The following is a 13,058-nucleotide window of genomic DNA, read 5'->3' as shown; positions in this document are numbered from 1 at the left end:
AACACGTTTCTATTAAAATTTATCGAAGAAATTAAAAATTTACAAATAAACATTTAAATTTTAATAACAGAATTGTAAAATGAGCATTATAAAATTCTGGGCAATGCGCCTGCAAAAAATGTGACTGGATGTCAGCGCTGTTAAAAGCAAAATAAGTAAAAAAAAAAAAAATACCGCGAGACGCGACCACGCCTCCTGATACAAAAAGGAAAGACATATGAAAAGCTCCTCCTTGGATATTTCATCGGGAAGGACAATTTTTGCCAGCAGTATCATTGAGATCATTGGTGAGCCTGTCTTCAATGTCTCGCTGACTTTTTTTAAAGTTTTCTTTGTCTACGAACATTGGAAAATCGGAACCATTCCATCACTGTAAATTCGAAATCCCTTTCGGTGACTCGAGGAAATGTTGTTCTAAAAGCTTCTAAAATAAGAAAAATATAACACATGAACAAAAAACATTCTATTTACTAGTTTCATTAATACAAAAATAGCAATATGTTTATATTTGCGTGATTTTTTCTTTTTATTCTAATTGACATTTTAATATATAGAAAAATTAAATGTCACGTATGTAAGTACGCAAACGTATATTGTGCATTGTATACCCCCGCTAATTGATTCTGTCTCTCGGAAAATTTTCCAAACTGACAAGTCGCAATCTTTCTACATATTTATAGTTCATGATTAACGTAACGACCAATAAGCTGTAGTCGTTACATTAATCATGAACTGCGAGTATGTAGAAAGATGGTGACTTCTCAGTTTGGAAAATTTTCTGAGGAACAGATTCAATTACCGTGGGTGTACACCCAAGGACTTTGATTCTGTCAATGGGGATATTTTCCAAATTGAGAAGTTGCTATCTTTCTACATACTTACAGTTCATGATTAATGTAACTAGCAATAAGCTCTAGTCGTTTCATTAATCATGAACTGCAAATATGTAGAAAGTGGTAACTTCTCAGTTTGAAAAATTTCCTCATGGACAGAATCAAAGTCCTTGGGTGTACATACACATACAATCGAGTCATAAATGCCTTTCCGATGCATATTCATACGCATGCATTCGGATAGGATACGTTACATACATTATATGGAAAGATAAGGCAAAAGAATCACACCGGGAAGGCAATAATGACTGCTAGTGCACAAATCATAAACGGACTTACTTTTAATACTCATTATAATTTGCGTATCCCCAACTTTGAAGTTGTTTTTTTGCCCTGTCCATGAGCACATTGATGCTAAGTTATCCGTGAACATTGCGCTTAAAGTTCTTCGAAGGAAATCTTTTTCGTTCTTTCCTCCTATTAATAATATTTTATTAACCTGTGAACAAAAGTATTTGTTATACTTATCTATTAACATAATTACAATTGTTAATAAAAATTAACAAAAGTATTTTCACAAATTTAATAGAATTTTGATATGTCTAATATAAAAGTACATTTATCAAGAAAATAATATGTTGACAATTAGTACATATTTCCTAAATAACAGATACTTGTTAAATAAATGTACTTACAACTTGCATTGAAGCCTCATCATCATTTTTCAATATATCCTCTAATTGAAGCAAGTCTTCAATTGTGGTTAATGGAAGGTATTTTCCAATTTTATTGTCCTTTATGGTTATGTCTTCCTTATAGTATTGTTCATTATTGATTTTAGTCAGGATTATATTTACAGTCTCCTGAAACTGTTCCTGTTTATTTCCCAAAGTTTGCAGTTGTAATTGAATATCTGTCATCGTTCTCCTAAATTCAATTACAAATTTAGAGAAATTATCGTCATCGTCTACTTGTTCAATTACTGTTGGCGCTGTAGTAATATTGTCTGCTAAGATATCTTTCTCTATAATATAAAATTTATAAATGTTACATATTTTTACATTAAATGAAATTAACATTGTTTTCATATTAAAATAATTTTTGTATTACCATTGTTCTGTTCTGCATCACCTGCTTCAAAATTGTTATTACTGGATTCCAATGGTTCTAAAAATAAAAAACATTTTATACAATTAAATATATAATCAAAATTGTTTGAAAATTTTGTAGAAAATAAATTAAACATAACATCAGATTTTATTTGAATATCAGGATATATATTAGGATTAGGTAAGTTAATCCCAAGTTCATGGCCAGATCAGCAAAGATAGCAAAAAAATAATTATTATTAATAGAACCGGAGCAATTAAAAAATATTAATTACATAAAAAGCACGTTGCAAAAATCAATTTTGCAAGTAATTCTTATAAAGAAATTATTAAAAATATATTGTAGAGGAAAACTGATTGCGGCAATCATTTCTACAGGAAAAATTACTAAAAAAGCATGTAACTTTTTCAAATCATTCTTATTTTAAGCTAAAAAAATAATTATAGTTTATTTTTTTCCATGTAAATGTATAATGCACTTGTAATCGAATTACAGTTTATCTGTGGTTTTAGTACTTGTGGTAGTATTCTTCTTCTGGTGAGAGACCAATTTTGGAGGACCAACAAATTCAACAAAATCATTTTGCTTGTTGTGTTTTACTTTTCGTTTTCCCGCTTGTCGCTCATTTTCCGATTCTGACGAGGCAATAGCGTGTTTTTCAGCGTCTAAAGCTAATTCATAAGTGGCTAAAAAAAAAAGATAATCACTGCGATTTCAATAATCAACAAATTTGAATTTATACAAAAGCTATAAAAAAGTCATATGAACATAAGTACTGTATTCTAACACTATCGGTACTATAAAACTGTAGAATACGAATTTCAATAATCTTTGCACATATTCGTTTATTTTTAAATGTCATGTAGAAATAATTTTTATTATTAGGAGTACAAATTGAAAACCGCCGTTTTTTGTCAAAATTTGAGGATTGATTGTTGAAAAATGGTTACATACTTATTCTTGAAAGTATTGTCCATCGCTGGCTACTACTTTCTCCCACCTTTCGGGCAGCATACGAATCCCGCGTCGAAAAAACTGCTCGTCTTTTGCGGCGATCCACGAATTGACCCAGTTTTTGGCCTCTTCGTAATAATGGAAGTGCTGCTCAGCCAGGCGATGCGCCATTGATCGGAACAAGTGGTAATCTGAAGGGGCGATGTCAGGAGAATACGGCGGATGAGGTAAGACGTCCCATTTCAATGTTTCCAGATAGGTTTTAACGACCTGAGCAACATGTGGCCGAGCGTTGTCGTGCAGCAACATCACTTTTTCGTGTCTTTGCTCGTATTGTGGCCGTTTTTTCTGCAATGCTCGGCTCAAACGCATTAGTTATGTTCGGTAGCGAGCTCCTGTGATGGTTTCACCCGGTTGCAACAGCTCATAATAAATCACGCCGAGCTGGTCCCACCAAATACACAGCATGAGCTTTGAGCCATGGATGTTTGGCTTGGCCGTCGATGTTGATGCATGGCCGCGGTAGCCCCACGATTTTTTTCGCTTTGGATTATCATAATGGATCCACTTTTCATCGCCGGTTACAATACGATGCAGAAAACCCTTCCGTTTTTGCCGTTGGAGCAGCTGTTCGCACACGAAAAAACGCCGTTCGACGTCTCTCGGCTTTAATTCGTATGACACCCAGTGTCCATGCTTTTGGATCATTCCCATGGTTTTCAAACGATGTGAAATAACTTGTTGAGTCACGCTCAATGAATCTGCAAGCTCCTGTTGCGTTTGAGATGAATCTTCATTCAGTAATGTTTCCAATTGTGCGTCTTCAAACTTTTTCACCTGTCCGGGACGCTCCTTGTCTTCTACGCCGAAATCACCACTTTTGAAGCGTTGGAACCATTCTCGACACGTTCTTTCACTAATGGAAGCCTCACCATAAGTTTTTACAATCATTCGACGCGCCTCACCCGCAGATTTTTTCGAATTGAAGGCAAAAAGCAAAACTTCCCGCAAATGACGCTTATTGGGCACAAATTTCGACATTTTCGATCACAAAAAAATATATAACGCCGATAAAAATTCACAACTGCAATGATAAGGAATTGTTGCCAGATGCCCAACCTTACATTTAAAATTTTTGATCTAACGTTTGGCGCCAGCATTTACCGCTGGCGCCATCTACTGGAAAACGGCGGTTTTCAATTTGTACTCCTAATATAAACAATGCACAAATTAAATTAAACAAAATAGGCAATAAATTATTTTAAACTTTCTTTATCAACATTCTAACATTAATTTACCATGCTTACTAATAACACTGCATTTACATTTAATCCAATTATTTTGTACTGCCATTCCTTTGACTATGGCCGTTCTGATATTTTTCATTCCCTGAGGCCAAAAACAATAATTTGGTTCTTCTAACCAGAATATAGGAACTACTGAGAACTCCATGTATTCAAATTGAACGAGCGCAAACTAAAATGATAAAAAAGACATTGCTTTTGAGTTTCTAATATAAAAAATACAAAATTAAGTTAAAAAATAAATTAAAAACATGTTTATAAAATCGAGCTAAGAAAACAGCATTAAATTTCTGTATTCTTTTTAACATTTGTTAATTAATTCTTTTATGTAACAAAATTCTTATAATTAATAAAATTTTGATTAGCAAAAAGATCGAATAAAATTTTTTTACAGTCACTAAGATGTTTGTTCTCTGTTTGTCTACACTAACAAGACAGTATGAAATTATTTATCTCTCACCTTACAAATCAATTTTATGTAATTTTGATAAAACACAGTTTCCTGTTTTGTAAGCTTTACGTGATATATCCTCGATAGGAACAATATTATCTTCATTCGTTGCTTAAGAAATACCACACCAAAATATGGTACTATCCATAGGATTTTCAAAATACGGTGTTAACTTTAATTTTATGTATTTAATACAAAATCCGTTATCCGCTCGAAAAATATTAATTACCTTTATAACTTCATTATTTTTTAAGAGAAAATTGCAATTGGGTTCTTTAGCCTCAATTTTGAAATTTCTATAATTAATTGATGAAAAACATTCCACATGTTTATTATTAATAAAAATAAAACCATTTTCTTTAAAAGATAATTTTTCTTGTATTTTATATGAAGCATACTTATCACTCTCTTGAACTCTCTTTACAAATTGTGATAACGGTTTATTGGACGTTTTCAACATCATCTTAATTTTATGCATATAATTTTCAAATGGAAAACAACTAAATTTATCCAATCAACCAAATTTTTTAACGTCTGAAGTTAAGTGAATGAGATTATGAACATTATGATTAACGTATTCATTTCCATATAAATTGCCGAACTCATTTGCAAAGTATATTAATAATTCATGAGCATAATCAATATTCTTCTATCAAATCATCACATATCAAAATTCGAATTGCGCAATGTAAAGAAATGGAGAAAGTACTGTTTTTTTAAGAATGGTTTCATAAGCCATGGACCATAATAAAGTAAAAAGGTTCTTAGTTCAACAGCTTTCCATCTTTCATATTCCGTTATTTGTCTCGGTTTTCTTGAAAACTCATAAGGAGTTGATTCGTATATTAGTTTCAATTTTTCGTTAATCATATAAATATCCTCTTTAAATAGATGAACTTGTTGATTATCTTTAATCCAAAATCCTATTAAACGTTTCATATTTCCTAGTAACACCAAATGCATGTAATCTAAAGGAACTGATGTAACAAGATCAATTTTCAAATCACATAAAAGAGATGTTTGTTTGTGATAATCTTCATCAGTTTGAGAATAAAATTCGTCATTAGTTCTTAATTTTAAATTTAATTCTGGAAAAGTCATTCTGTTATGTAGAAACTCTCCTTCAGCATAACATTTTGTACAACTTTGGCATGAATTGAAATTTTTTATACATAATATGAAGGATTTTGCAGGAGTATCGCAAAGAATTTTACTAATGGTCACTTTTATAATTCTATCATTGAAATGTAAACATTCTTTTTGTAAAATTTTCATTTCTTCAATAAATCTTAATAGGAACGTATGAGAATTATTTGGCTTACTTTCTCCGTGATATATACCTATTGGAAATGGTTCTACTTTTTCAAGTTCGTCTATTTTTATCAAGATAGGCCAAAACTGATTATTGCTACTTTTTGTAAGAGGAAGTCCATCAACATTAATCGATATATTAACTTCATTACTTTCAAAATTATTCTGCTTTAATTTCAATGACAACTGTGATTTTAATCCAAAGTGATAATATTTTCCGGGATCTAAATTAATGATTTTATTACTAATGTCTTCTGTTTTCAAAATAGTACGTGCATCTGAAGGCAATGAATGAATATTTAAGTCTGATTTTATTATTTTTAATAAATCGCTAACAGCAGATTGCGCGATATGATGTTCAATCGCCCAACATCTAAGATGATTTTTAAATGTCTCAATTGACAAATCAGCATTTTGATATGTTGTCGATTCAGATAGTAAAACACTTGGAATCTCATTTACTTCCACCGTATTTTGAATTATTGGAGAGGTAAATGATAAATGAAGATGGACATTGCTCTATTTGAACGAATGAAGAAGGAGGAGTCTCAGAATTCTCTTTTTTCGGCAAATATGTCTCTTTCTTACTTTTTTGTGCATTTTTTCGAATATTTGCATGTACAAGTCTTTTTAAATATCTTTCGTTATGAGATTTTTTGTAGAACTAAAAATTATATATAAAAATTATACATCAATATATTTTAGTTATATGTATATAGTTTCATTCATATAGTATATAGTACAAGCATTTATATGCATATACAGGGTGTCAGGTAACGATCGCCCGTGATTTCGTGGATTGATAGATCAAGTAAAACTGAGCAGAAAAGTCCTTTACCATTTTTTAATATTTGCCATAGTTAACGAAATAAAAATTAATAAAGTCTGCGAATAAGCGCGTATCACCGCGCGCAAGGACCGCCCGCCGGTCGCCGAGACGTAGGCAGCCGCGGCTGTAGGCGCGGCGCTGTGCGGTGAGGAAGGAAAAGCAGTAGCTGTTTTTCCCTCCTCACTGCACAGCGCCGCGCCTACAGCCGCGGCTGCCTACGTCTCGGCGACCGGCGGGCGGTCCTTGCGCGCGGTGATACGCGCTTATTCGCAGATTTTATTAATTTTTATTTCGTTAACTATGGCAAATATTAAAAAATGGTAAAGGACTTTTCTGCTCAGTTTTACTTGATCTATCAATCCACAAAACCACGGGCGATCGTTACCTGACACCCTGTATACAGGGTGTCCCGTAATGCTTCATAAATATTTCAGGGATTGAAAGAGGATGAAATTTTAAACTAAAAGTTCCTTTGCCCATTTTGGCTCAGATCATTATTTACCGACTTATTAACGGTTAAAGTTGATCAATCAGATTGCGCTCAGCCGAAGCGCCCAGAAGCGTAGCGTGCCGTGGGGCTCCTCGCGCTTACTGTAAACATTCTCCCGATTAAAATGTTATTCTAATTCTTCATATTAATAAATAAATAAATCAATAAATAAATCAATACATCAATAAATAGGTAGGTGAATAATTAAATAAATAGGTAAATGAGTAAAAATAAATTGCAATTGAAAATTTATCTAATTTTTGAATATTTTTGATTCTTTTTATTATTTATTTATTCGTTTGCTTAATTCAATTATTTAATCCATTTGTTCATTAAGTTATTTAATTTCCATGGCTAACCTCGTAGCGATGGGGAAAAATTAACTACAAGATGTTTGTCATGGGTATAAAAGAAGATTATTGGAAAAAAACATTAATAAAATTAATTGTATAATAAATAGTTTGTTAAACATATTCTTCGAAAAAATGTTTTGTTTTCATGTATCACGCATGATTATTTTGTTTTATTGTTATTGAAACCGATAAAGCTATCCGTTTTTATTTAAAATTAGATTTATAAAAAACTGTTTAATTTGTTTGAAGAGAAACTGTTTAACAAATTGCTTGTAAACAATTTATTTTAATTATTTTTTGTTAACATCTTAATATTGACGTGTAACATACAATTCTACCTTTTTTTTTACAATTCGATCACGTTATAAACATACAATTAAAATTAAAATTTACGAATACGTAATTAATTAAATTCTCAATTGTCACTTTCATCTTTTCGTTACATAGTAAACAATTTTTTGTAAAATTTAACATACATATTTTATTATGTACCAAACAGTAGATTTGAAATGTAAATTCTACATTAATAAAAGGCACGTGTCGACATTATTAATGTTAATTTTACTGAAGAAATGTGTTTCCACAATTTGTTTCCAAATTATGTCATTGCTATATTTATTTTATGTTAATTTTTTATATAATATGTTGAAAAGTCTATTTGTTTATTGAAAATACAGTCGAAAAAGGCTTTTATATAGTTAGTACAAGTTACATAGACAGACATAAAAGATTATCACAGAGACAACACGACGCTTTACTATAGAGGCGTACAGAGAGTAAGAGCGGATCGCGTGAGGGAGTTTTGGCGCGCAATCGAGGCACGAAAAAGTCAAGCGTTCAGAAAGTCTTGTACTTGCAACCTCTCCGCGTTGCCAACTACACACATTCAACGTCTTGAACACGTATAGTTCCAACACACCCCCCTGTTCATGACGTCATCTTCAAAATTTCCAGATACTCTGAAATCTTCGCCCATGTTAAGCCCTTCGATAACAAGTCTGCTACCTGCTTATTTGATGGTACGTAGGTAACATCCACGTTCCCTGCTTCCTGCTCTTGTCTAATCCGATGAAAACGTATTTCAATATGTTTAGTCCTTTTATGGAATTCAAGGTTCTTCGACATAGCTATTGCCGCTTGATTATCTACCCTCAATTCAGTCTTTCCTGCTTGCTTCAGACCAAAAGATTCCAACAGTGACCGTAACCATAGGAGTTCCTTTAGAGCTTCCGAAATGGACATGTACTCCGCCTCTGTTGACGAAAGTGCTGTAACTCGTTGGAGATTTGATGACCAGGATATTGGTGCGTCGTGTAGCATAAACACATATCCAGATGTTGACCTTCTTGACACTAGATCTCCTGCATAGTCGGAATCACAGTATCCAACTAATTTATCTTCTGACTTTCCTTTGTAGCACAAAGAAAAACCAATTGTTCCCTTGAGATATTTCATCACATGTTTAATTGCTCTCCAGTGTACTTCCGACGGATTATTCGAGAATCTTGCAAGGGTATTCACAGCGTAAGATATGTCTGGTCTCGATATCAACGCAATATAGTTTAGGCTGCCCACTGCTTCTCGATAAGGGAATCTCTTTCCAATGATATCCTCTTCATTCTTCTGTTCCATTAATTTGACAGAACTATCCATCGGTGACGTTACTGGTTTACAATCTTGCATCCCAAACCGACATAAAGTTCGAGATATCTATCCTTGCTGATTGACATAAATAGTCTTCATTTCTCGATCACGTTTGATCTTCATACCAACATAGCATGATGGCTCGTGACAAGTAATTTCAAATTTTCTTCTAAGCGACGAAATAAAATCCTTCAGCAATTTATTGCTTTTGCAAACTATGAGTCCATCATCAACGTATAAACATAAAATCATCCAGTTATCTGTATTAGCGTCCTTAGTGAAAATACATGGATCCGCATCGGACTGTATCAGGCCATATTCCATTACAAAATCGTTGAAAAAGATATTCCAATTCCTAGATGCTTGTTTGAGTCCGTAGATACCCTTCTGCAGGAGACAAACATGATGAGTTCCATCATCGTACCCTTCTGGTTGTTGCATATATATCCTTTCTTTAAGTGGACCATTAAGAAAAGCCGTCTTTATATCAAACTGCGTCATTTCCATATCGTATTTAGCAGCTATTACCATAACAGTTCTCACTGATTCATATCTAACTACAGGTGAGAATGTTTCAAAATAGTCTACTCCTTTAGTTTGATTGAAACCTCGAGCCACAAGTCTCGCTTTATATCGTTCAATTGTTTCATCTGCTTTTAACTTGGATTTAAAAACCCATCTGCACGAGACTGTAGGTCGATCCTTTGGCAATTCTTCTAGCTTCCACACTTGATTTTTGGTTAATGACATCATTTCTTCATCCATTGCTTTCTTCCAAAGGTGTGCATCTTCTCTAGAAATTGCATCTTCATATGATGTTGGATCCATCGACACTTTCATTGCAGCTATGCATGCTAATTTATTTGATCCGCTTCTTAGTTCTCTATCGGTTGAGGGAACTGGCTTCTGAAAATTCTTTGAGCCAACTGGCCGTCCTCTTTTTCTCATTTTCAGCAAATCTTCATTTATGTCATCTAACTTCTTCATAATCGTCACTTGAACTTACTTCCTCCTTATATGAATTATCTATCGTTTCTTCAGAATCATCCTTCTCTTCTTTTTCGCCATTTCCTGAACTTGAGGATTCAATAGCCGGTTCTTCAAAGTCTTCTACTTGCTTGTCGGACGATAAGGGAAATAATACTTGATTATTTTCATCTGATGAATCTTGAATTATAACATCAGAAACTCTTTCCACAACTTTCTTTGTTGGATCAAAAACTCGATAGATTTTATCAGTTAATCGATCATATCCAACAAACACAGTTTTTATTGACTTTGGATCCATTTTTCGTCTCATTGTGTCAGGAACACGTACAAAAGCTTTTGCACCAAAAATTCGAAGATGAGAGATGTTTGGTTTCTTACCATACCATTCATAATATGGTGTTGTATTCATGATTCCTCGATTTGGAATTCGATTTCTAAGATAAGCTGCCGTACCACTAGCTTCCGTCCAAAGGAGGTGACGATCCGTTCTTGACAAATCCGTATTAAACAGCAAAGATCGAGCAGTATCACACAAGGTCCTATTTTCTCGTTCTGCCATTCCATTACATTGTTTAACATTAGGTGGTGATAATTCGTGAATAATGTTTCTTAACTTTAGAACTTCTTTTACATTTTCATTTACATATTTCGTTCCATTGTCTGTTCTTAAAGAAATTGCTTTTCTTCCTGTTTCTCTTTCTGCATCAATGAAAAACTGCTTCAGTATGTTTGATACTTCATCTTTCGTTTTCAAAAAGAAAACTCTCCGATAGCCAGATGCTTCATCCTTCATTGTTAGAAAGTATTTGCATTTATTCCACGACATTATCCCTATATGGCAGACATCCGAATGAAAACGCTCACCAGGCAAACAATCTCGTTTTTCTTTAGTAGGATGTTGATTAATTGTTTGCTTACCAAAATGACATGAGTCGCAATCATCTCGCTTTGTGAAAATTACCTCAAGACCATCTGTCAAATTATTTTTGCACATTGCTCGTATCGTTTTATCACTTACGTGTCCTAGTCGTTGATTCCATAATCCTATTGACTGTGCTGCTTTTGCATGAAAAGATGGTGGTTTGACTCGAATGTAGGGAACGTATTGATTTCCAATCCTTTTTCCTCCTAGAATTGTTTCTCGTCCATCTTTTAATTGCATGAGCCCATTTCCGTGATAAAAACTATATCCTTTTGTCATTTCCATAAATGTTGTCGAAAATAACGATTCACTGCTCATATCTTCTGCATAGTATACGTTTTCCCATATTCGTTTAATCCATTTCTTACCATCAATCGACTTTTCAATAGTGATATTACCTATATTGAGTTGCTTGTAGAGTTTTACCATTTGCGACACTTAATATTAATGGTGTATCCAATTTACGCAGCGACGAAAACCATTCTATGTTTCTTGTTAAGTGTATACTTGCTCCTGAGTCTGCAATAATTTTATTATCATCGTTTACCTTGAAGACTGATGACGCTGAAAGACCAACTTCATTCTGTTGACTCTTTGTCTCCTTTTTCTCTTCAGACGATTCCTGTTTTTCCACTTTTGACCAGCAGTCCTTCTTCATGTGACCGATCTTACCACATTTATGGCATTTACCTGGGAACCTCTTGTTCATTGTCTTCTTCGATTGACTGTTCGTTGATTTTGGTCGGATTTTGAATGCTTCATGTGACGTATCATCTGAACGTTCAGTAATGCTTCTCTCTGCATTTGTAAGTTTCTCTAGAAAAGATTCCAAAGATGTATCTTCTGACAAAAGTGACCAGCTCGTGACAAAATTATCAAATTCTTTTGGCAGACATCCAAGAATTTTTGCCATTAACAATTTTTCATTAAAATTTCTACCAAAGTCTTCTGACTCTAACGCTTCGATTCGACGAATGATTACTTTAAGCCCGGCTACGAATGTACCGTACTGTCTGACTTCCATGAGTAGACGAAGAATTCACGTAACAATTCTAACAAAACATTTAATGTTTTGGCTCATAGACGGCTTTAATTCTCTTCAAAATATTTTCTGAAGATTCGCAATCACATACCTGGTCGAAGGTCGTATCATCTAACGTTGACCGAATAATCGAACGCGCTTTACTGTCTTTGGCTTTCCAATCCTCTATTTCTTTTTTATTTTTAACAACGCCTGCTTCACTTACTTCTTGTGGTTGATTTACATTACCATTGGCGATTTCCCATATCCGATGACTTTCGAGAGCATCTCGAATCTCAATCTTCCAACGGCTGTACGTTGTCTTCGAAAGTTTTGTCACTCGAATGTCTCGACTAAAAATTTCATCAGCCATCGTTTCTTTCTGTGATTCTTATCGCTAGAGAACCGATATCTTCTTAGCAATACACAACTTTCTGTCTGTTATCTCTCCTAACCTCGAAATAACCACCTATCGACTCGACGTGCACTAAGTCTCATAATCTGTTGAAAAGTCTATTTGTTTATTGAAAATACAGTCGAAAAAGGCTTTTATATAGTTAGTACAAGTTACATAGACAGACATAAAAGATTATCACAGAGACAACACGACGCTTTACTATAGAGGCGTACAGAGAGTAAGAGCGGATCGCGTGAGGGAGTTTTGGCGTGCAATCGAGGCACGAAAAAGTCAAGCGTTCAGAAAGTCTTGTACTTGCAACCTCTCCGCGTTGTTAACTACACACATTCAACGTCTTGAACACGTATAGTTCCAACATAATATTTGTGTTACTTTTTAACATATGTATGTATCGTGAATTCAATTAACAAAAAAAAATTAGGTTAATT

General features: G+C 33.7%; 3 protein-coding genes across 3 annotated transcripts; all 3 read right to left on the bottom strand.

The window, feature by feature from the left end:
• Positions 1-212: 212 nt before the first annotated feature.
• On the bottom strand, positions 213-5,753 carry LOC120359985. The gene is made up of 7 exons (XM_039459484.1): positions 5,550-5,753; positions 4,196-4,373; positions 2,459-2,629; positions 1,944-2,000; positions 1,529-1,857; positions 1,173-1,332; positions 213-424 (listed from the first exon to the last, which is right to left on the bottom strand). Exons 1-7 carry the CDS (start codon positions 5,751-5,753, stop codon positions 321-323), a joined length of 1,203 nt encoding a protein of 400 aa, XP_039315418.1. The 3' UTR covers positions 213-320.
• A 2,809-nt stretch (positions 5,754-8,562) lies between these two features.
• On the bottom strand, positions 8,563-9,318 carry LOC120359984 (secreted RxLR effector protein 161-like). Its single transcript, XM_039459483.1, has one exon. It carries the CDS (start codon positions 9,316-9,318, stop codon positions 8,563-8,565), a length of 756 nt encoding a protein of 251 aa, XP_039315417.1.
• Positions 9,319-12,236: 2,918 nt separating this feature from the next.
• On the bottom strand, positions 12,237-13,058 carry LOC113005702. Its single transcript, XM_039459482.1, has one exon. The coding sequence runs from the start codon at positions 12,583-12,585 to the stop codon at positions 12,256-12,258; it is 330 nt and encodes a 109-aa protein (XP_039315416.1). The 5' UTR covers positions 12,586-13,058; the 3' UTR covers positions 12,237-12,255.

This window comes from Solenopsis invicta, unplaced genomic scaffold (genome assembly GCF_016802725.1).
Source record: "Solenopsis invicta isolate M01_SB unplaced genomic scaffold, UNIL_Sinv_3.0 scaffold_532, whole genome shotgun sequence".
NCBI lineage: Eukaryota > Metazoa > Arthropoda > Insecta > Hymenoptera > Formicidae > Solenopsis > Solenopsis invicta.
The sequence above is the reverse complement of the archived record's forward strand: the minus strand, read 5'-3'. Positions and strand labels throughout refer to the sequence as shown.